Source organism: Ovis canadensis, chromosome 12 (genome assembly GCF_042477335.2).
Source record: "Ovis canadensis isolate MfBH-ARS-UI-01 breed Bighorn chromosome 12, ARS-UI_OviCan_v2, whole genome shotgun sequence".
In the NCBI taxonomy this organism is placed as follows: domain Eukaryota; kingdom Metazoa; phylum Chordata; class Mammalia; order Artiodactyla; family Bovidae; genus Ovis; species Ovis canadensis.
The window spans coordinates 37,472,464-37,496,336 of record NC_091256.1 but is presented as its reverse complement, the minus strand read 5'-3'; the positions used below and the strand labels follow the sequence as shown (position 1 = coordinate 37,496,336).

At 50.6% G+C, this 23,873-nt stretch overlaps 1 protein-coding gene across 1 annotated transcript in view; it reads left to right on the top strand.

Annotated features, from left to right (window-relative positions):
- Positions 1 to 23,873, top strand: part of CAPN8 (calpain 8) — a 75,250-nt gene that overhangs the window by 44,455 nt on the left and 6,922 nt on the right. The window contains exons 6-16 of the mRNA XM_069545112.1: positions 63 to 146; positions 1,776 to 1,861; positions 4,261 to 4,335; positions 5,065 to 5,225; positions 8,233 to 8,408; positions 12,600 to 12,611; positions 15,562 to 15,773; positions 17,994 to 18,030; positions 18,329 to 18,397; positions 21,197 to 21,254; positions 23,186 to 23,250. Of these exons, the coding sequence (XP_069401213.1) occupies positions 63 to 146; positions 1,776 to 1,861; positions 4,261 to 4,335; positions 5,065 to 5,225; positions 8,233 to 8,408; positions 12,600 to 12,611; positions 15,562 to 15,773; positions 17,994 to 18,030; positions 18,329 to 18,397; positions 21,197 to 21,254; positions 23,186 to 23,250 (1,035 nt within the window). The remainder of the gene's footprint in view (positions 1 to 62; positions 147 to 1,775; positions 1,862 to 4,260; positions 4,336 to 5,064; positions 5,226 to 8,232; positions 8,409 to 12,599; positions 12,612 to 15,561; positions 15,774 to 17,993; positions 18,031 to 18,328; positions 18,398 to 21,196; positions 21,255 to 23,185; positions 23,251 to 23,873) is intronic.

Below are 23,873 nucleotides of genomic sequence, written 5' to 3'. Positions count from 1 at the left end.
GGACTGGTTCCAAGAAGGTCAGGGTCAGCCACTCTGAGTGGACTTCGTTATTCTCAATTCAGGTCTCCAGTGCAGCCGAAACGGAAGCCATCACCAGCCAGAAGCTGGTTAAGGGTCATGCATACTCTGTCACTGGAGTCGAAGAGGTAAAATTGGGCAGGGATAGATGGGTAGGGTAATGCATGATGGAATTACCGTAAATCCCTGGCATCCTAGAGAGAAAGAGAGGGGATCGCCACCTAGTGCTTCCCAGCCCTGCTGGGGTGCAACCTCTTTGGTTGCACAGAGCCCCTGACACCCTCCTGCTCATTACAAGGACCCTTCTTCCTCTTACCCACTCAGAGATGGATTATGTAACCTCTCTGAGCCACAGCTTTATGGATTCTAACTAAATGCAGGCTCTCCTCTGAGATGTGGCCAAAAAGAGACAGAAGGTTTTGGAGGAAAGTTGTAGAAAATTGTCAGTTAGATCCACACTCTTTCTAGGAGGTATGTTTGTACAGGTAAAGCACTGGAAACCCATAGGATTCTCAAGGCAAAAAAGGCAGCAATACCTGCCCCAGCTTTCAAGGTGGGGGGTGTGATAGTGAGAGGAACACAGATATTCCTTACTCTCCAACCCAAGGAGAAAGCATGGGCTAAGCTTTTCATTATTTTTATTTACTATAGTCTGCCTACTTCCAAAAAGGATGTGCAGTGGTTTGCAATGAAAAGCACAGACTCAATGAAACCATACAACAAAAGCAAAATACAGAAGACAGTCCAAGCTAAAGACAGTGCGCCAGTGGAGAAATTGATTTTGCTTTGGGTTTCCTGAGGGCTAAGGCAAAAAGGGAAATGCAATGGTGTCTTAGTTTTTGTTATTTATTAAAAAGGCCTTAATGTTCACTGTGTGTATTTGTGTTTCACAAATACGCTCCTTAATGAAGTCAATTCCCAAACTTGAATTCAGCATGTATGTGTAAACACTGGGTTGAAGCCATGATGGAGGATATGAAGGAAGGTCAGATACTGAAGACTGAATAGTTCATTGTGTTTGTGTATGTGAGCAAATACACAAATGGGGTTCCACAAAGAGTAGGGGAAGGTGGATGAACGTATGGGCTTTCAGACAGGCTGCCTGGATGCCTGTCCTCCACCTACTACTTACTAACTAGGTAATCTTGGATAATTCAACCCGTCTGTCTAGGTCTCAGAAGTGTTTTTTTTTTTTAATTTTTATTGGAATATATTTTATTTACAATGTTGTATTAGTTTCAGGTGTACAACAAAGTGAATCAGTTATCCATGTACATATATCCACTCTGTCTCAGAGTTTTGAGGGAGATTAAAATGAAGATAATAATAGCACCCAGCTTATAGGATGGTTGTGAAGTTTAAATGAGGTGATAAGGCATCTGAAAGGCCCAGCTTGGTGCCCAGGTCATAGCACCAGCTCATGAAATGCTAACTGCTCTGCTCTTAGTATTTGTTGGGGGGCATTTATTATCAATGGGTCTCATATGTTAAGAACTGAGTCAGTCAACTATAAAATTTTAAGTGAAGTTAAAGCCGACAGATGCTTGTTTTTTTATTATTTTTTTTTAATGCTAGACTCACTATTTATTCAACCAGATTGTGAAAAACAGAGCTAAGGCCTGAAAAAATGTGTGAAAAGAAGACGTGTTTAGGGGCCTTTGCGGAATTGAATGCAAGTCCACTCAGGTGTAGACAAGAATGCAGGGCGGCAGGGGTGGGTGTGGAGATTCAGTTGCCTTTGTGTGTGGCCCTTGCAGGTGGATTTCCAGGGCTGTCCAGAGAGGCTGATCAGACTCCGGAACCCGTGGGGTGAAGTGGAGTGGAAGGGGGCCTGGAGCGACGAGTAGGTTCTCCCTTCCCTCCCTGCCTGTGCCCACCTCCCTCTGCGGGGAAGGCATCAGGCAAAACGCGCGCAGTGATTCTGAGACCCCCAGGGCAGTGCGCTCGCGGCGCTTCCTGTCCGCAAACCACACAGCCTGTTTAGAAAAGAACGTTAGATGGTTCCAGGTGGGGAAAAGCCAAACAAAACCCACTCAGCAGTAGCCTTTGATTCCTTGCTCTGCTCTGGCATTTGCAAGTTTGGCAGCTCAGTGGAATTTTACTTAGCGCCCGAGGGTTCGCTTGTTTTCTCTGTACCACGGTGGCCATCCAAAGGTGAGACCCATCACTCTCGATCGAATTCTTTCCACTTCGCAAAGTCTGGTTACTCTGACAAAGGCCAAACCCCTCAGCACGAGGAAGAAACGCGCTTAGAAAGAGGAACTGAATCTTAGAGGCGCCACTGGCCACTGCAGGCAGGAGGATGAACGGGACGGGGGCCCGCTCGCTGAGAGCTCATTTCTGGCGGGTACTGATCTCTGCGGACAAAGCCGTTACTGACTCGAGGGACCCAGGCCTCTCAGAGATGGTGCCTGAACCCAGACCTTCCGTGGTGTCCCAGGACAGCTGTGTTCTGGAACCAGTGCCACCGTGGTGCGGGAAGATGGAGAGAGCATGGTCTGGTTTTCGCCCTAGTTAGCGCTGCTGGCACGGGGGAGGCAGGTTGGCGCCGCTGGGGGTGGATGCGCACTCACCAGTGTCCTGGATGAAGAGCCGCCAGAAATGGGAATGGTCATAAAAACACCCTCCCCCAAAAGCACATCCTTAAGCCTCATATGTACCCCATGTTCTGTCTGTACTGCATGAGGCCACCAGGGCTTTGGAAGGGAACTTTATTACTTTTATGAACTAATCACACGTCATTACTGCTCTTAACTGCAGTCCTTCCCTTAGGTTTGTGTCCCGAAGAACACACGTCCCCAGGGCCACAGATGGCCTCCTGTATGAAAGATTTGTCATTCTACTGCCTGTGATGGAGCAAAACCCAAAACCTTAGTTCCACCAACTGCCCCAAAGCGTGTCATGGCTGAATGAAATCAAAACCCTGAGTTTTGGCCATTTTAAGCAGCAGCTGTTTCCCAAGCTGTTGACAGGGTGTATGGGACTTTATCTCCTTTCCCTGATGCTGCTCGGTCTATAACAGGCTGGAACAGGTCCAGGGGTTCGAGGTGATGACTGGTGGGCCCCATCATCTGGAGACGCAGCCTGGGGTGTTTATATATGGATGTTGTAGGGGAGGGTGCTGCAGCTCTTTGAGACGCCCCCTAGCCTCAGCCCAATGTCTTTAAATAAAAAAAAATATTTTTTCCAGTTACTTTCAAGAAACCAACTGGGATATTTAGGTCAGATCTCAAATTCTCCAACTTGTCTCCTAATCTTTGTTTATGACAAGCACATTCTGAGCTTTGGTTCTGATTCAGTGACTGTTTCCATGAATTACAGAGGCCCTGAGAGCCCCCCTGGAGGGAGAGGCTGGGCTTAGTCCTGGTGTTCATGCAGCCAAGGGGAGGTCTTCACGTTTTGCCGAAAGCATTCAGAGAAGGGATTTTTTTTTTTTTTAAGATGGATCTCGATGCTGCTTAGTTATTTAGACACTGCATACATATTTCAGGGAAACCTCATTTCTTAAAGGTCAGGTAGCTGGAGATGGCATTTGAACAAAGTATGTGGGTATTGCCATGGAAAGGCTGCCAGCAGGGGGCCTCGCAGGGTGCCATTACTCCAGGGAAACTGTCACAGAACTGGGTGTGATTGGCAGGCTCGGGAAGGGGACTACGTTTATGTGTCCGAGATGCTTAGCCTCTCTCACGGTATCTTCACCTCAGACAAGCCAGAAGAATGTCTCCCCAGCTGAGAAGAGGAGGAGGGGACCTTTCTTTGCTGGCCATTCTCACAGCTCTCCCCTGGGACTTGCCCAGGCCTGTGATCCAGGGCCTGGGGGGCTGAATGAGACGTGAACGTAGAACTTGGCTGGAGAGTGAAATTAGAGCAAAGCCGTGGCCCAGGCTTCCTCCTGCTGCATGTCTGGGCTCGCCCTGCTCGTGTGCCTGTGGAGTCCCGTCCCTTCCCCAGCCGCACCCCCTACCGTCTCATACCCTCCCCACATCAGTCATTTCAGTATCCCCCACGTCTGGGGCTGGTGGCGGGGCTGGGAGGTGTTTCAGTATCCCCCATGTCTGGGGCTGGTGGCGGGGCTGGGAGGTGTTTCAGTATCCCCCACGTCTGGGGCTGGTGGCGGGGCTGGGAGCTGGGGAGGGTCGGAAGCTGAGAGCTGCAGTAAACAGCTTGCTCTGCAGCAAGCTCTTCAAGAACCATCACCTCTGCTTCCTTAAAAAAACAACAACTTGATTCTTTCTTTCCCAGTGCACCGGAGTGGAATTACATAGCCCCCAGGCAGAAAGAACAGCTGGGCAAGAAAGCCGAGGATGGAGAGTTTTGGTGAGAGGGTCTGCAGGAGCGCTGTCCTCTTGGCTGTGGGTTCCTTCCTGGTTTGCACATGGGCAGTTCTCTCCAGGTGTTCCAGGAAGTCAAGGTGGTTTCCGGCCAGGGGGCTTCTTTCTTCTTCCCCTTTTACTCCAGTAAAAGGTAGAAACCAAGATATCTGGGCCTCAACATGGATTAGCTATGAATCTGACTTTCTCAGTTTCTGTATATTTTCAAAGTCCAAGGTTTAGATTAGCATCAAAATACGATAACTTCCTTCACTCCCTAAGGAAGATAATAAGGACACGGTTAGACTGTGTGGCTTAGGGACCATCTCTAGGCTGGACACCAATCAGAGTTAACCAGTCACCTCGAGGTGGTGATCTGGTTCATTTTACTTCCCAGGGTCTCTGCAGTTTACTGTTCAGTCTCTTTGCTGGTTGGTTGGATATATGAGGGGAGCGTTTTTAAGAATAGAGATGCAAGCAATAGTGAGGAAGTTGCCAATACTGTACACTTTCTTCACTGCTGTTAAAATACCATTGTTTGACTGGTAAATTATAAGTCATTTAAAAAGAAATAGACGTTTAGCCAATGATCACTGCGTATTTGTACAGTGGGGTGTAGGAAAGATTTAGTTGGCCCGTGGCCTCTGTTCTGTCCTGTGCCCACTGGGCCACACTTTCCAGCACCTTTCCAGCCCAGCTCTCTTGACCAAGAGCTCACTGATCCCTTTGCCCCCAGGATGTCTTTTTCGGATTTCTTGAGGCAGTTCTCTCGTCTGGAGATCTGCAACCTGTCCCTGGACTCATTGAGCAGTGAGGAGGTGCACAAGTGGAGCCTGGTGCTGTTCAATGGGCGCTGGACTCGGGGCTCCACGGCTGGAGGCTGCCAGAACTACCCAGGTGAGATGGGGGGGGGGAGGAGGGTAATGCTGTGTCCACCTCGTCTTCTGTATTGTCCTCCCTGGGCTGGACATCCTTATCCGTTAATCTTTGCACTCTGTCCTCTGGCTCCTGACACCACGTGGTGGCCCAGCCTCTTTCTGGGGCTTGGAGGCCAAGGCAGCAGGGGTGGGTGGTGACTCTGCAGCCCCTCACCTGCGGCTCGATCTCAGCATCTCTGCGTGTTCAGACTTTCTGCCCCTTGCCCCCAAAGGCTATTCTTCTTTGTACTAACCATGCACTTGGCATCCTGCACCAAGGTCTCTTGTTCTTCTCTGGGGCTTCCTCCGTCTCCACCCGGCCCAGCTGGCTGGCACTGGCCCACTGCGTCCTGGGACAGGTGCAGCGTCACTGTGTCAGGAGACAGCATCTGAGTGGCTGTTCTGCTTTGTTGTACCTGAGTTGGAGGTGGCGGGGCCTGACAGCCTGATCAGGGGTGGTCACACACAGGGCGTGGGAGTGGCCACTCTCTGCTCCCCCTGGGAGTCATCAGAGCACCCTCCCTGGTGGGGAGAGTCTGGTGCAAACCACTGCTGCTGTGCTAACCTGGGCCCTCGTCCTTAAAGGTGGGAAGCCTTCCCGTTGGCGGGAGATCACTAATGTCTACACATACAGGCTCCTCCTAGGTCGAATCACCTGAGGCAGCAGCAGAGGAAGAAACTCCGAAAAACAGCCCCACATCTCTCAGGAGAAATGAAAGAGAGCAAAACCCGCCCTCTCCACTTCCCACCTCCCCAGGCTCCATGCTCCCTCTCCTAGTTTGATGTTGACATTGTTGATGGACGTGTAAGCGCTGGGCTTCGTTCTCAAGACAGAGCTCAGTGCGGGCCTGTGCTCAGGGTGTAGAAGCAGCGTTAGAACAAAGTCCCACGTGGGTGGAATCCTGGGGCTTGACTGGGTCTCTGGTTCTTTGTCCCCCTCCAACCTAAGCTCCCATTTCTGATGGCCGAGATGAACACTGAGCAGAGACGGAGGAGGGAGTTCCTTTCATGCTACAGTTGCTCAGATGCTCAGTCTAACAGCTCTGGGACCCTGGGAGGGTCATTTCCCTGTTCTAAGCTTCAATTTCTCAATAGTCAAAGTGGAGGGATAATACTAGCTTTTGGAAGTGCTTTGTAAACGGTGTAGTGTTATACAAATGGGATGTATTATTTTTATGACCCATTCTCTTCTTCGAGCTCCGTTAAGGAGTAAACAAAAATATGTAGGGATTGCAGTGATGTTGCATTTGGGAGAAATTAAAATATGCTCACCATTAGCAAGCTCTTAGAAAATGTGTTGGAAATTTGCATGGATCGTTTTTGGGAGCTTGGCACTGTAGGGGGTGCCTAAGGTATCTGTATGCACGAAATCGCGACCCCATCTGTGCCGCCAGCTAGCTGTCGAGAAGAGATGGATGGTTCCTGCCCTTTGGTAATGATGTAAGTACAGAAGATTGCAGAATTGTCTCTGGCTCCTCTGGAGTCGCAGATATTTGGCTTTAAAATCTACACATTTGTGTCCTAAAAAAAAAAAAAAAAATTGAAAGTGGAGGTTCTGGGAAGGTGGGATTGTAATTTTATTGTTAAGAAAGTATAATAACCAGTGGCTGTTGGTCATTTGTGACAGCCTTGTTATTTCATCAAGTTGGACCCTTATTTAGAGGATCCCTTCTTCTCCTACTACTCCCTGCCCCCTGCCCCGTCTGCCCCCTGCCCCGCCTGCCCCCAGGCACATCATTATTGACATTGTTGAGGCCCTGGCATGGAGATGGCCCATCAAGCCCGTCTTCCTCAATTATGTTCTGCTACTTGAGTCTGACATAGAATTGCTGTCTGCCCCTGGGTGACCCATTTGCCCTCTCTGTGCCTTACCGTGTACAGTCGCTATTTGGAGAGATTTTTTTTTAAAGATTATATTTGAAATGAAGCAGTCTTTTAAAATATCCACAGGTGGTGTGGCAGACATGCTTCTTAATTGCCAGTTAGGCTTCCCAGGTGGTGCTAGTGGTAAAGAGCCCGCCTGCCAATGCAGGAGACATAAGACACTTAGGTTCGATCTCTGGGTCAGGAAGATCCCCCGCAGGAGAGCATGGCAACCCTCTTCAGTATTCCTGCCTGGAGAATCCCATGGACAGAGGAGCTTGGTGGGCTATGCTCCATGGGGGCCACAAAGAGCTGGAGACTACTGAAGTGACTTGAAGTGCTAGTCACTCAGTCGTGTCCAACTCTTTGCGACGCCATGAACTATAGCCCACTGGGTTCCTCCATCCATGGGATTCCCCGACAAGAACATTGGAGTGGGTTGCCACTTCCTTCTCCACTGTACCCTTGAGGGAGTGTATCTCATCACTGGCTGCAATGCCGAATCATCTAGAGAGGCCTCGGGGCCTCTGGACAGAGGATCTGTATCCAGGGCTGTTTCAGGCTATGATCTGAAGCAGGGGCCCATCAGATGGGGCTTCCTGGGGGCAAGAGTGGTCATCTTTACAGCCTGTCAGGAGAGGCCCCCTTGGTTCCTAGTCTTCACTGGACTTTTCTCATCTGAGCTGGAGACCTGCTTGTTCCCCAGACACCTCCTTTCTCCAGGAGTTGGGCTCAATCTTCACAGGCCAGGAGCTGGGAACAAGGAGATGTTAACCATTTCCCCAGGAAGACGTGGCCTTTCCCAGAGGGACCTCGTGTAGCCCTGGGAACTCGGGACCTTGAATATCCCAGTCAAGCATATCAGGGCCCCTGGTTGATGAAATGGACAAGTGCAAAGTTTGCACATGCTGGGGGTGTGTGTGTGCTGGTATGTGGGCAGGGTAGGGAGATAGGAGGAAATGCCGACGACCTTGGGAAGCAATCTTGCTGAGGCCCGCTTACCTGGCACAGTTTGGCCAGAGTTATGCTTTCTGGGGATGATCACAGTTCCTCCCTTTCGTTCTGTTCTTCCTGATCTCCTCACCTGCCTTGTGGGGAACCACCATCTCCTGGGTGACTTCCAGCCACTTACTGGACCAATCCCCAGTTCAAAATCCATTTGGACGAAGTGGACGATCACCAGGAGGAGAGCGTCAGTGAACCCTGCTGCACGGTACTGCTGGGGCTGATGCAGAAGAATCGCCGGCGACAGAAGAGGATGGGACAGGGCATGCTCAGCATCGGCTATGCTGTCTACAAGGTACTCCGCAGCTGGAGTCAGCCATCATGGCACACCTAATGTCTTTGGTCGGAATATTTTGGCCAGCAATTGAAGTGCATCTTTCTTTTTGTTTGGCTGTTCCTAATCAAGCTTTTTCCTTGCTCCCCTAAAATGCTTCTCTCAATGGCCTTACTGAGGCCCGAATTTCACAATTAGAGATTCATTCCTTTGGCTTAAATCTCTATAATTAACATCGAGATGTGTAATTCATTAAACTTTTCCCTGTCATTGCCTGTTCAGTGTAAACATACTTATTCGACTCTTTCCAGGTATAGGCTTCTCAGGGGACAGGAGCCAAGAAGGTGACACAGGAGTTTGAGGACACCACAGAGTAGGGACAGGGAAGCTGGTTATGGAAGCCAAAGACAAACACCCTCCTCTTGGGGCAACCCCAAGACACTTGTTGGGACACACCAGGCTGGGATAAAAGGAGCCACAGGTCATTTTCAGTTCTGGTATCTCTGGACTGAAGGTCATAGCTGGCTCTTGGCCCAGGCTGCAGTGCCTGGCTTAATACCCCAATTTGCCCCGGTAACCACCTCAGTATAGATTTCACAGCCTCACAGATACGTTTGAGCAAGACCTGTGGGTCTTGATAAGCCTAGCCAGGATCAAATTGGAATCCACTTTTTAATACAGGCAAAGACTTTCTATAACAAATTCTGGAGGAATTCGTGGTGGTTGTTTTTATAGATTTTTGTTAAAAATGAATTTCTTGGGAAAAATACAATTCTAATCAGAAGGACCAAGAGCTGGCTAGAGGCCCAACACCTCAGTATAAATTACTACATGAAAAAGAAGTATTATAATAAGAAACCAGTAAGGAAATTGTGACTGTTAAACTCATACAGCTTCCAGCCCCTTTCTTTCTCTTATTTAGGAACTTAGGGCTTTAGAGTTTGGGGTGTGTGTGTATGTGTGTGTATTTTGTGTTGAAGAAATGGGGAATTGAAAAATAATTGCTGTTTGATGGCTGGAGAAAAGAATTTTAAATAAATAAGCTCCAGTTCTATTCCAGCTTAGCCCTTCCACCTCCACCTAGAATGTAAGTAGCACTCAACCAGATTCTTTTTTTATAGAAAGTGAAAGTGTTAGTCACACGGTCATGTCCGACTCTTTGTGATCCCATGGACTGTAGCCTGCCAGGTTCCTCTGTCCATGGAATTCTTCAGGCAAGAATACTGGAGAGGGTTGCCATTCCCTTCTCCAGGGGATCTTCCTGACCCAGGGATCGAACCCAGGTTCCACACATTGCAGGCAGATTCTTTATCAAAACTGAGGAAGCACTTAGCCCGTGCATATCAATTCAACCCATCTTTAGTGTGTATCCACCAGGTCCCTTGCTGAAGGCTGAGATGCAGAGGAATAGCACAAGGTTATTGCCCTCAAGGGGAAAACCACACACACACACACACACACACACACACACACACACTGCTGACTGTGGGGTGGTCAGATCTGCTGTGATGAGGACCCACACTGTGGGCTGAGGCCTCCTCAGAGAGGGACAGCTTCGTGGAGAAGACTTTGATCAGGGCATCAAAAAGTGAGCTGGATTTCAAAGATGAATGAGGGAGAACTTTCCAGCCACAGGGGGACAGCGTGTGCTTCTTGACAGCAGGAGAGAAAGCGACAGTTTTGGAGAGCGAGCAGTAGGCAGGTATGGCCGAAGGGTGGGCTGCAACAGGGACTGTGGCCACCAGCTTTCATCCACAGGCTCTACCTTCTATAACAGGATCAGAAAAGCTTTCTTTCTTTGGAACATGAGCTAACACCCGGAAATAGCTTTGTGGGCATGGCATTTGCTCTCATAAATAATATATACAGCATGTCAGTTTTTCAGACATCAGTTTATAGCTGCTTTTAAAATAACGCCATGTATGTGATCCGTGGACCTGCTTATAGCCAGAGGCTTCTAATCTAGAGCATGACATCTGTGAACACAAACTTTAGGGTTAGGATGAGGGCATGTGCAGCACTGTAGGGATGTCTGAGGGTGGAGGCAGTGTCTGGGCTTGTTCAAAGGACCTGGTGTTGGACAGAGGGAGTGCAGGGGTTGGAGGGGGTACTGTTCTCTGACCCTTGGAACTGCCTCCTCTGGCTTTGAAAGTATTAGCCACTGAGTCGTGTCCAACTCTTTGCGACCCCATGGACTGTAGCCCACCAGGCTCCTCTGTCCGTGGGATTCTCCAGGCAAGAAGACTGGAGTGGGTTGCCATTTCCTTCTCCAGGTGATCTTCCCAATGCAGAAATTGAACCCCTATCTCTTATGTCTCCTGCATTGGCAGGTGGGTTCTTTACTGCTAGCGCCACCTGGGAAGCAACCCCCACCCCGCCCCCCCGCCCCCCACCCCGGCCTTTCTGGCTTTAACTGTCTGTAAACTGGAGTCTGGCTTGAGGTTGGGAACTTGACACTGATTGAGAAGCAGCCAGAAAGCCCCGAAGGCTAAAGAGCCCTGCTTGTCTGGCCTCCATTCTCTCCCCTGTTATCTTCCTGTGGTGACAACAGGCTCCTGCCAGGCAGGCCTGTCATTTGCATTCAGGATCCTACATTTCAAAGGTGACTGTCCCCTTCCATCCATCACTGGGCGAGGCTGGCCTTGTCTTCTGCCTGGATGCTGCCTGGCTCCGTTCCTGTCCAGGGACTCTTGGCTGTGGTTTCAGAGCATATTGCCCGAGGTGGTGGGCAGGTTAAATGGAAAGACCTCTGAGGTGGTTAAGGGAGTCTCTGCTGAGCGGGTGGTGAAGGCGGTTAGACAGGTACTAGGAGGCAGTCCCCTGAGGACCTTTGCTCTCCCGGACAGCCAGGGCCTCTGCATGGGGGATCTCAGCTTTAGTCGCAAAGTCAGAGGAGTGCCAGTGGCCCCAGACTTTTCCACCTCTGCTGCCAGTTATAAACGGGGGCTCCAGAGTGAGGATGCCAGCTGATCCAGATTTCCTTTTTTTCCTTCAGTGTTGGCAGTTGCCCACAGACCTAAGCCACAAACAATGCCCTTCCGGCTCTTCTGGTCTAAACAGCCTGTGTGGCAGGGGCCAAGTTGGGGGTTGAACCTTTTCTCTATCTGGGCACGTGGGGCTTCCCACTCTGCATCCAAGATCTCTTGTGGGCATCACAGTTTCCAGCTGCAAATAACAGACCCAGCTAGACTAGGGGCTTCCCTGGTGGCTCAGCTGGTAAAGAAACCGCCTGCAATGCGGGAGACCTGGGTTTGACCCCTGGGTTGGGAAGATCCCCTGGAGGAGGGATAGGCTACCCACTCCAGTATTCTTGGGCTTCCCTGGTGGCTCAGATGGTAAAGAATCCACCCGCAATTCAGGACGCCTGGGTTCAATCTCTGGGTTGGGAAGATCCCCTGGAGGAAGGCATGGCAACCCACTCCAGTATTCTTTCCTGGAGAATCCCTATGGACAGGGGAGTCTGGTGGGCTACAGTCTATGGGGTCGGAAAGAGTTGGTCATGGCTGAGTGATTAAGCATGGACACAGACTAGTGAAAAGGAATCTACCAGCTCATGTAAACAAACCCAGAGAACGACAGGAATGCTTGGGACAGGGGACTTGCCTGCTTTCAGGACCCTTTATCTCCACATCTGCCCTCTGGTGTCAGTGCCATCCTCCCAGACTCGCTTTCTGCACAATCTCACTAATGTCGTCCACTTAAAGAAGAACCCTCTTCCCTTAGTTCCAATTCGAAAATCATAGAGAAGTCTCTGATGGACTCGACTTGGGTCACATGCCTCTTCCTGGACCAATCTCTGTAGTGAATGGTGATTAAATTATGTCTTGACTTGAGTGACACCCTCTTCCGGACAAGTCCTTGATCTGGAGGCCAGGTCTGTAGGCCTGTAAAATGTTAGTTCTCATGTAAACCCCAAGGCTATTACTCTTAAAACATTTGGGATCCTGGTAGATTATGCAACTAGAAAATTAAGTAGAACTCTTTTTTCCCCTTTCTTTCAGATTTCTAGGGCTCACTAGTCTACAGATGGTCTTGCTCTTCACCAATGACTTTCCAGGTTCAGAAATGCTGATGAGTCTCTCACTTTAGCACAGGCCTCCTCCCAGTGGCCCAGGACTGCACAGTCTGCGCTACATGTGGGGAGGGACGAAACACCACAAGGGGAGGGGCGAGGCACCCTTGGGTGACCTGTTCTTTTCTCCTTTCCTGTAGATACCCAAAGAGGTATGTTCATGCTGATGGAGATGTCCCCTCTTTGGTAAGGAAGAGCTGGGCAGCCTCTACAGATGGGCACCTGGCGACATCAGCTTCCTCTGATGGAAGCTGGCTCTCCCACAGACCAACTCTACAGGATCTGGTGAGCTGGTAACCTTGAGACCTGGTAAAGATACTTGGGACCCACCCGCCAAGAAGGGCACAGTGGTAACCCTTGCCCCCTGTGTGCCTGGTGCTCTGATCCAAACAAGATGACTGTAACTCACTCAGGCTCCTGTTTATCTAGCTAACAGGAATAAATGCCCTCATGTCTGATAAGAAAAGGAAGCACCAGTTTTATCTTTTTGGCTCCTGGCTGTTCCCATGCTCCGCAGTGATTTACAGCTGGGTTTGAGAGAAACATCATCAAGGTCTTCCTTACCTCTGGGGTTTCCTGCTGCTGTCCCAGACCTCAGCCAGCAATGCCAGTGGCCTCATGGGCAGGGGCTGGTAGGGCACACTTATAAGAGTGTCTTGTCCACGCAGCTGGTACCCAGTCAGGCCCCAGCTCATCCCAACCTGGCAGGCCTCCCCTCGGCTGCACGCTGGGGACACCAGGCAACTCTTAGACATCTCATGCCCTGAGCAATTGTAGCAGAACCTCTGTGGTGATTCCAATGTGCAGCTGAGGTTAGGAAATGCTTCTGTCTGGAGTTCCCCCAGCCAGAGTCTGTTATTCTAGTTATGTAGAAGTACATTTGCCCTGCTGTGCTTACCCCAACCCCCCGGGTTCTCAACCTTGGCCACCTGGTAGCATGTGCCAGTGAAGCCCAAGTTCACAGGCTCCAGCCCATGCCTTGTTCCAAAGGTGCTGAGCACTAATATACCCTGCCCGTTGACTCCCAGATGCATATTATTGGTTATGACGGCAACAGAAAAGGGGGTATGAAAAGGGGGTATGGATGATTCAAGGCAAGCCCTTGTCACCACTCAAAAGTAATTAAACAGACTTGTGTTAAGTCTGATGGGTGGTGATTCCCATCAGAAATGGCTGGATCCTGGGAGAGGCTCCTCTGCACGCCTGGAGGAGCCTCTACCTGCAGAGTTTCCCTGTGCCCTCTGAGTGACTCTGTGGATCCCATGATCCCCAAGTGGTGTGGAATCTCTGGTCAGTGGTTCCGAACCACTGCTCAGAAGCCCCTGGGGGTTTGTGAAAGCATTAGCCCACTGCCCCCCACCCCAGAATCTCTGAGTCTGTAGGTCTGGTATGGGGCTCAAGAACTTGCATTTCCAGCGAGTCCCCCAGGGCTGCTCATGCTGGTCCTGGGCCCACACACTGGTGGCTGGACCAGGCCACAGGGAGGTGCGAGAGCCGGGGGCCTGGAGCACGTGCGTGTGGAGTCTCCAGTAAGACAGAGGGGTGCCATCTCCTTCATCTGTGTTCTCCGTCTCTCACTCTGGCCTCCCGAATGAGGCTTCTGTAATCTGTCGCAGCCCTCGGTTCTTACTAGAACTCGATTTGCCTTTCTCCCAACACAACCCCGACCCCCACTCCTACGTTACTGGTACCTCCCCCTGCTGATTGCTGTCATCAGGGACGGCAAGAATGACATTTATCCCAGTAATGCTTAGACTTGGCTAAGACCTTGCTGGCATGCCCCCAGAGTATAAAAATGTTCAGGGAGGGATCCCAGGGCTGTGGCTGCCCTTGCACCCAGGTCATCAGGTGCTCACTGGTGGGTCCTGTGGGGTCCTGACCAGGGCAGTGGGGGCTGGTGGCCCTGCCTTCCTCCCCTGTTTAGCAGACCTGGGATCTAAAGAGGGTCTGGTGACCATGAGTGGACACTGGACTCTGGGGTAGGCAATCCAGCTCCAGGTCACACAGAAGTCACTGCCCTTGTAGCTTACCAGCACCTGCCCTCTGCCACAGGTATCTTGATGAGGATTGATCATAAAATACAGTGCTAAGGGGAGGCTTAATTACAGCAATCATAACATGGGCACCTATGTTTTCGAAGCACTCTGCAGCCACTAATTAGCTGGTGTCATCACTCCTCGCCTCCGCCTCCCTCCAACAAACAAGTGGGTTATGGGAGCATCTTTTCCCTCAGATGAGAGCCAAGGCACCAAGGGAGGTCTGGCTGTGGCCGCCTCCTCTGTCTGCCTCCCTGACTGTCCAGCCTAATGCCCTGGTTACCTGGCAGGGCAATTTCCCCAGCCAGATAAAGATGAACAGGCCCTTCTGGCTGCTGATGCTTGAGAACTGGGATTTAAGCCACAGGCCTGTACTGGGTAGCTCAGAGCCACTCCCCAGGTATAGATGCAGAGAAAGAGTCTGTTGGGTTCAATGAGGGGTGATTCACAAGGACAAATATCCAGAGAGAAGCCAAGCACACAATGGAGACCCTGTTGACCAACCTTTACTTAGCTAGGAAGAGGGCAAGGGGTCTGGCCGAGGTTGTGTAGTCAAGGTCAGTGCCTCGACTGGGGGCCGGGCACCCAGAAGGTGTTCAGAATGCACCTGCTGCTGGACACAGGGTGAGTTTGCAGAGTCCAAGGGCTGTGGATTCTGTCAGTCAGTCAGTTCAGTCGCTCAGTCGTGTCGGACTCTGAGACCCTGCGAAGAGTGAACCGCAACATGCCAGGCCTCCTTGTCCATCACCAACTCCCAGAGTTTACTCAGACTCATCTCCATTGAGTCGGTGATGCCATCCAACCATCTCATCCTCTGTCGTCCGCGTCTCCTCCTGCCCTCAACCTTTCCCAGCATCAGGGTCTTTTCCAATGAGTCAGCTCTTCGCATCAGGTGGCCAAAGTATTGGAGTTTCAGCTTCAACATCGGTCCTTCCAATGAACACCCGAGATTCTTAGCCCAGGGTTAAAAATCAGCGAGCCCAAAATCAACGCAATAGAGCCCAGCTCCGCGGCCCTCATCTTCCAGGATGTGGGCAGACACTGACCCCGATGTTGCTCTGCGCAGCTGGAGAGTCACACGGACGCGCACCTGGGCCGGGACTTCTTCCTGGGCCGCCCGCCCGCTGCCCGCTCCAGCACCTACGTCAACCTGCGCGAAGTCTCGGCGCGCGTGCGGCTGCCCCCCGGGGAGTACGTGGTGGTGCCGGCCACCTTCGAGCCCTTCCAGGACGGCGACTTTTGCCTGAGGGTGTTCTCGGAGAAAAAGGCCAAGGCCCTGTGCGTGTCCTTCCCCTGCAGGCTGGTGGCAGGGGCCGCAGAGGGAGCTGGCCCCGAGAGGGTGCAGGGCGCTGTCGGTGTGTGGGACCCACCCCCGGCCCCCGGAGGAAATCTGTCGCCCTTGCAAGGGTTCTTCATGAGGGGGCCCCCTCCTGCTCCTCTACGTTGGTCTGTAGGAGGGGAAGAGTTTTCCTTCTAAAAAGATCAAGAGAGGGCATCAGTAATAGCTGGGTGAGAGCATTTTCCTCCCAGTGGGGAGGGCGCCACATAGAGGAGGAGCTGGGTGAGAAGACCGCCTCTTCTCTTACACTTATCTTACACACCGCACACTCATACGCCACATACACACATCACACACGCACACGCTGCATGGACCATGCACACCGACATCACATACACACACCACACACACCCACATCACACACCACACATATACGATGCGTGCACATCTCACATACACACACCACACACACATGCCACACACACCCCATATACTGTGCACCTGCATACTGACCCATTACAGACATACCACACATGCCACACACACACCATGCGCACATACACACACACCATACATACAGGCAGACTGCATGTCCCTTACATACATATACCACGCATACACCACACACATACACATAAAACCACACACACACAAACACCAGATACACACACTTAACACATAGTATAGCTGCCCGTACCACACACACACCACACACACACACCACACACACACCCACACACACGACACACACCACACACACACCCACACACCACACACACACCCCATATACTGTGCACCTGCATACTGACCCATTACAGACATACCACACATGCCACACACACACCATGCACACATACACACATACCATACATACAGGCAGACTGCATGTCCCTTACATACATATACCACGCATACACCACACACACACACATAAAACCACACACACACAAACACCAGATACACACACTTAACACATAGTATAGCTGCCCGTACCACACACACACCACACACACACACACCACACACACACACATGACACACACCACACACACACCCACACACCCACACACTGCACACCCACACACCACACACACACCCCATATACTGTGCACCTGCATACCGACCCATTACAGACATACCACACATGCCACACACACACCATGCGCACATACACACACACCATACATACAGGCAGACTGCATGTCCCTTACATACATATACCATGCATACACGCCATATGCACACCTGATACATACTTTCTGGACATATGTACATCACATATACCACACACCTACACACCACACACATACTGCATATACACATAAAACCACACACACACACACAAACACCACATACACACACTTAACACATAGTATAGCTGCCCGTACCACACACACACCACGCACACACACCACACACACACACCACACACGCCACACACACCACACACACCCACACACTGCACACCCATACACCACACACAAACCCCATATACTGTGCACCTTCCTACCAACACAGTACAGACATACCACACACACTACATACACACCGTGTGCACATACACACATGCCATACATATACGCAGATCACATATCCCTTACATATATATGCTACACATACACCACAAACACACCATACACACACCTGATATACACACATCACATGTATCACACACATACACACCACACACATACTACCTACACACATAAAACCACACACAAACACCACATACACACACTTAACACGTAGTATCACCCCCCAACACCACACACACACACACACACACACACACACACAGCCCCACATACCGTGTACATGTATGCATGGACTTGTGGGTTGTGGGCTTGGTGACTCATTCCCCAGATACCATTTCAGCAGGGATTCACATAGCTGGGAAGATGAGATTAGTAACTGGGAAAGGTGGGGAGAGGATTCCTCAGAAGAGTAGTCCTCCAGGGTGAACATTCTGGATTCCATGAAGGGCCCAACTGAACTTGGCAGCTCTTGTCTCTGGTGAAAACTCAGGGTGGGGTGGGAGTTGGAGGCATGAAGGGAGGGATCCTGGTTCAGTTTATGCAGTTTGGTGATAGTAGGAACCAGGTTTTCTGTTGGGAAGCTGGTCCCTCAGCTGGGCTACAGACTTCCTGAAAGAACCTAGCCTTTAGCTATACGTTTTGTTAATACTTACCCATGTTTGCTATTTCCTTTCTGTGTTTCAGGGAAATTGGGAATGTGGTAGTTGGAAACCCACATGAGGTATGCCACCTTTAAAACGCCAAGCTCTGACACTGACCTGTAGCAGTCATTTGGGGCTTCTTATTGATTGCCTAGGAATCCCCTCAACCCCTGAGCCTGGCTGGATGGGAAGCTCCTGGGGCCAGGACCCTGGACCCCTCCTGTTTATCACCATGCCCCACCTCATCCCCACCTAGTGCCCAGCACACAACAGACTCGCGACAGATGTAGTGAATGATGCACGGATGAATTTTAAATCTTCATCTTTCATTTTTCTCAGTGAGTCTCATCTTAACTTTGTAACTGCCCCGCCTTTTAGCCACGACCCAGCGAGGTGGAGCAAGAAGATGGCCAGCTGAGGAGCCTGTTTGAGAAGTTTGCCGGGAAGGTAAGTGGAGGGCGAACACGAGCTCCCACACGGGCAGGAGAGTGTTCGAGAAAGCTCAGGTCACCTGAGTCTTTTGTCCTTTGCATCCCCTTGAGTAGCAAGGGCCACAGGTCTCAGGCCTCCCAGGTCTGTCTGTTGCCTCTTCCTGTCTGAAGCCTGAGGTCTTTCCTGCACTGCTGACGAGAGGACTGTGGGGTTGACCACGGGCAGTTTTCTTGCTGTGTCATCTTGCATTTTGAGAAAGTAGAAAATTTGAATCTCCAGGTCCTGCCAAAAGCCTTTCTGTGTGTAAACTGACCCTGGCGGATCAGAGCCCTGACTAGAAAACCAAGAGGCTAAACTTCCCTATATCCTTCAGAGATGAGAGGAATCGCCCAGCCCAGGTGGCCAGCGGCTCAGTCAACCAGGCCTGGGCTAAGTGCTTCATGTCCTGCTGCCTCGCCTGCCCCCAGGGACACCGGCGGAGCTGGGCTTGTGGAAGTCAAGCTTGGCCCAGGTGCCAGCGCCGCTCGGGGGCCTGTGGAGCTGGTGTGCCCACTGCTCCTTCCCGCCCCGTCCTGCTGACTTGGCTTATTGTGATTCTGGTCCTGAGGGGCTGTAAGTCAGAGCAGACTCCGGACTCCGAGTGTCACAACTGGCCCCATAAATACAGCGAATGCACTGCTCTTTGAAGGATAATAGGTTTGCCAGAGGGCCTAGAAAGGCGTCCATCATCTTGGACTGCTATAACAAGGTACCACAGACTGGAAAGCGTTTGAACAACAGAAATTTATTTCTCACAGTTCTGGAGGCTTGCAGTCTGAGATCAGGGTGTTGGCCTGGTCAGATTCTGGGGAGGGCTGTCTTCTTCTTTTTTTTTTTTTTTTTTTGGGCCTCGATCAGAAGGACTTGGGCCCCAAGGGGAGGGCTGTCTTCTAACTTGCGGACTCACGTCTCACTGTCTCATGTGGCAGAAAGAGGATTAGGAATCCATCTGGGGTCCCTTTTGTAAAGGCACTAATTCCACTCACGAGGGCTCCACCCTCATGACCTAATCACCTCCCAAAGGTCCCTCCTCCTATACTTTACTATTGGGGGTTGGATTTCAACATACAAATTTTGGAGGATGCAAACATTCATTCTGTAACAGAAGGAGAAAAACAATGCTCTCCACCCTTGGAAAGCTCTGAGCCACTTTATAGACTTAAGGACGGAGTAGAAGAAAATACTTTAAAATCCCTGGCAGAAAATAAAACTTGGGAACACAGTTCCTTTATATAGCCATTAAAGAAGGCTTTGCAAAATTGAGGCAATTTATGTTTTAGATAGACACTTAGACCAATGTTTGTGCTAACAAAACCTTGTTGCCTTAGCTTCCAAGGGACCATATTTTATTTGGAACGTCAAGACTGATAACAAAATGAAAGCTCCTGTTTGCGTAGTTCTTCATGTACCTTATCTTTTCTCTCTTGCCTCGCGGGGCAATATCAGTCACTGTCACTGATCCCCTGGTGCAGGGTCGGGCCCAGAGAAGTTAAGGAGCTGGCTGGGGCATGAGGCCTTGTGAAGGACCATCAAGGTCTCAACAGCCCATTCTTGGCCTGGAGGCTTTTCAGGATGTCCCCAGGTCTTATTATTGAGACTGACCATTCTGTGCCTGAATGAGGCCAGCTGCACTCACAGGCAAGCTCACAGCTTCCACCTCGATTATTTCTAGTCGAGCAGCTTGGGCCTGGCTGGTGGAAGAGGGGAGAAATGGGGCCCCGTGCAGACAAGTGTTAAGACCACACCTCACCAGGGGAAGTGACTTGGCTAAGGTCCCATGGCGAATAAGCAGGGTAGGTATGACTGGAACCCAGATTTTAGTCTGGGGCCCCTTCTCTAAGCCTCACTGTCTCTGAGCTTCTTTCGGCATCCTGCCTGAGGTCTGTCCTCCAGCTGGTTGTTAAGGGACCAGTAATCCTGATGCTCAGTGTTTATCCTCCGCCCCGTGCAGGTGAAGAACCCTAGTCCCCAAAATCTCTACTTCCGGGATGAGGTAGGCTTTATGTGAAATGGCAGCTCCCACAGATGCAGTGGGGAGAGTGAGTGCTTTGGGGTGAGACAGACTTAGGTTTAGAATGCCAGTTCTGCCACTGGCGACTGTGAACTCCAGCAATTACATTGCAGGCAAATGGCAATTACATGGTAAAGGTATATGGAGTTTGGTGGTGGTTTGGTCGCTAAGTCATGTTCAACTCTTGCGACCCCATTGACTATAGCCCTCCAGGCTCCTCTGTCCATGGGATTTCCCAGGCAAGAATACTGGAGTGAATTGCCTTCTCCAGGGGATCTTCCTGGCCCAGGGACTGAACCTGGGTCTCCTGCATTGCAGGCAAATTCTTTACTGACTGGGTCACCAGGGAAGCCCATATGGTGCTCCGCAGTTTACAGAGTCAGAGCTTCCTTCACCCTAACACGAGGACAGTGCTGTTGTGAGGTTTTGAGGGTGCTCCACCCCAGGCACGTGGCCGTCAGCGCCAGCTCCTTTTCTGCTTCTTGCCCGTCTTGGTCTCGGGTTGGGCAAGTCTGAGAAAGGCAGTAGACCCTGTGTGCAGCCTTCTGCTATGAGTGTGCCCTGCCTATGCCATTAATATACACTTCTCACTGGGCTGTGGGGGCCCCAGAGAAGCTGTGAATTCGATTTTTTTTTTTTAAAGCCAACATAGCCTTTTAAAAATCATAGGGTCAGTGGACCCGGTGTCTGAATCTACGTTCATTTTGTGTCTTGAAACACTCATTAAGGTCTGACATGCTTTGCATTCGGGTTCCTCTTTCTAGGATTCTGAGATCAGGGCCAGTGAACTCAGAACAGCTCTGAATGAAGTGTTTTCCAAACGTAAGTTCTTCCTGGGGGCTTTTCAGGAAGTCTGGGAGCCTAAGAGAGATGTTGGGAGCCAGTGAGGGTGGGGGTGGGCACTGGGCCAGGGGCACTGCAGATGGGGACCAGGGCCCTTATTCCATCTGTACCAAGAGAGCGTCTGGCAGGTGGGAGAGGCTGGAGCAGAGGGGTGGTGGGCAGGGTGAGAGCAGGGCTGATGCTGGGGCCAGTTGGCCCTACAGCAAAGAGTCCTGAGTCCTGGCAGGAAAGAAATTGGGCTGAGAGTGATGTAAATGAAATTCTCCCACAAAATTAATAACTTGCTACTGTGGAAGCTATGCAGCTTGAAAATCCTGTTCTGTAGTGCCCCTCTGGGGAAGGCGTGTGGAGGGGAGGATTCTGCCTGTCCTCGATCGTAACAGTTCTCTGTCTTTAGACGTTAGCTAAAGTCCTGAGGGCTGGCAGAGGATCAAACTGCACCCAGGCTGAGGAAAAGCATGTTCCTCTCCTATGAACTGCAGATCCATGGAGCTGGTTTCTTGCCCAGCTTGGGGATGGGCCAGATTAAGGCTTCAGGCTGGTTGAGCGATGGGGATGTTCACCCATGGAAGCCAGAAAGGGTCTGAGCGTGAAGGGCACAGGGGCAAAGCCGGATGTGAGCCCACCCTGGGGCTGAGCACCTCTCTGAGGTTGAGAGCCCAGGCTTGGAGGCCCTCCGCACCCTCTGCTCCAGCTATTCCTCCTGCCTGGCAGAGAAAGAGCCCAGGGAAGTGGAGAGGGCTGCAGGGTCTTTGGTGTCTTCCTGCCTTGGCTTTCAAGTGTGAGCAAGTTGAGCATGGAGCCGGGGATGGCTGTAGATCCCAGAGATGCCTGCAATTTAGCAGTAACATTAACAGTTACTATTTGAGAGGCTGTGTGTTGTGGTTAAAATCTTGGGCTATGGAGCCAGATAGCCTGTGTTTAGATCCCAACTCTGCCTGGGTTCTGTGATCTTCAGCAAATTATTTAACCTCTCTGGGCCTCTGTTTCCTTATCTATAAAATCGGTATGAAGGTATTTACCACATGGGGTACAGTTCTTAGAGGGCTCCTCTGGTGGCTCAGTTGTAAAGAATCCACGTGCCAACGCAGGAGATGCAGCTTTAATCCCTGGGTCCGTAAGATCCCCTGGAGAAGGGAATGGCAAGCCACTCCAGTATTCTTGGCTGGGAAAGTCCATGGATGGTGAAGCCTGGAGGGCTGCAGTCCATGCATGCATGCTAAGTCACTTCAGCCGTGTCTGACTCTTTGTGATCTTACGGACACAGGCTCCTCCGTCCATGGCATTCTCCAGGCAGGACTACTGGAGTGTGTTATCATGCCCTCTTTCCATCTTTCCAATCCAGGTATCAAACCCATATCTCCTGAGACTCCTGCATTGCAGGCAGATTCTTTTCTGCTGAGCTACTTGGGCTGCAGCCCAAGGGGTCTCAAAAGAGCTGGACTTGATGCAGAGACTAAACAAAATAGAGTGCTTCGAACGATACCTGGCCAATAAAAAGTTAGCTGATTTATTAAGAACTTGTCATAGACCAAGCACCATGCTAAGAACTTCACTTACATTATCTAATTTTATCATGTTAGCTTTGGGGGTGAGTATTATTGTTGTTCTTATTGATGGAGCAGAAAAGCACAGCTCAGAGATATTAGCTTGCTGAAGTCCGTGGCTTGTGAGTAGCAAAGCTGAGATTCTGACCCTGAATCCCGAGGCCAGCATCCACCTCTGGGACTCCAGGGGGCCTCTTCCCAGGAGCCCGCCACCAAGCTCACTCGTTTATGTGAAGCTCACGTTCGGCTCTGTACTCTGGCTGGTGTCTTTGGTGGCCTCCTACCAGGGCGATTATTTCCCATGCCTTCAAATGATCCTGACTCTGCCCCCCCCCCCCCACCTCTTTCTATTTAAATATTTAGGAACAGACGTCAAATTTGATGGATTTGACATCAACACTTGCAGAGAGATGATCAGCCTGATGGATGTATCCTTTAAATGTCACATTATTTTTACTTTGATCCTGGTTTTCTTGACTCCTCCACCTGAGATGGAGGCAGGGGAAAGAGAGAGAAGGGAACCAGCATTTTCTGAGCATATGGCAGCTACATGCCTGAGCTGGAAAGAAAAATGTCATCTCATTTTTGCTCTTCAGTAAGCCTGAGATGCTCTCTGTTTCACAGGTGAAAAAACTGAGGTGTGCCATGTTTAAATGACTTGTTTAAAATCCTCTTTTTTTTTGGTGTTTCACATTTTTTTTTTTCATTTTCACCAAGAACTTAATTTTTTTATTGTGGCATAATTGCTTTCCAATGTTGTGTTGGTTTCAGCTGTATAATAATGTGAATCAGTCATAATTGCATATATATCCCGTCCCTTTTGAACATCCACCCTACCCCGATCCCACCCCTCTAGGTCATCACTGAGCACCATGCTGAGTTCCGTATACATATCAATAATTCAGAGATAGCAAAAATGGCATTTGTGGCCTTCCACTTATCACGGCATTCCTCCCACAGGGCTCGGTTCCTCTCCTTCCTCTCCCTGGCTCTCTCCATCCCCATCTGTCTCTGTCTCCCATCCTTGACACCAATTGTTGAGAATTTGATC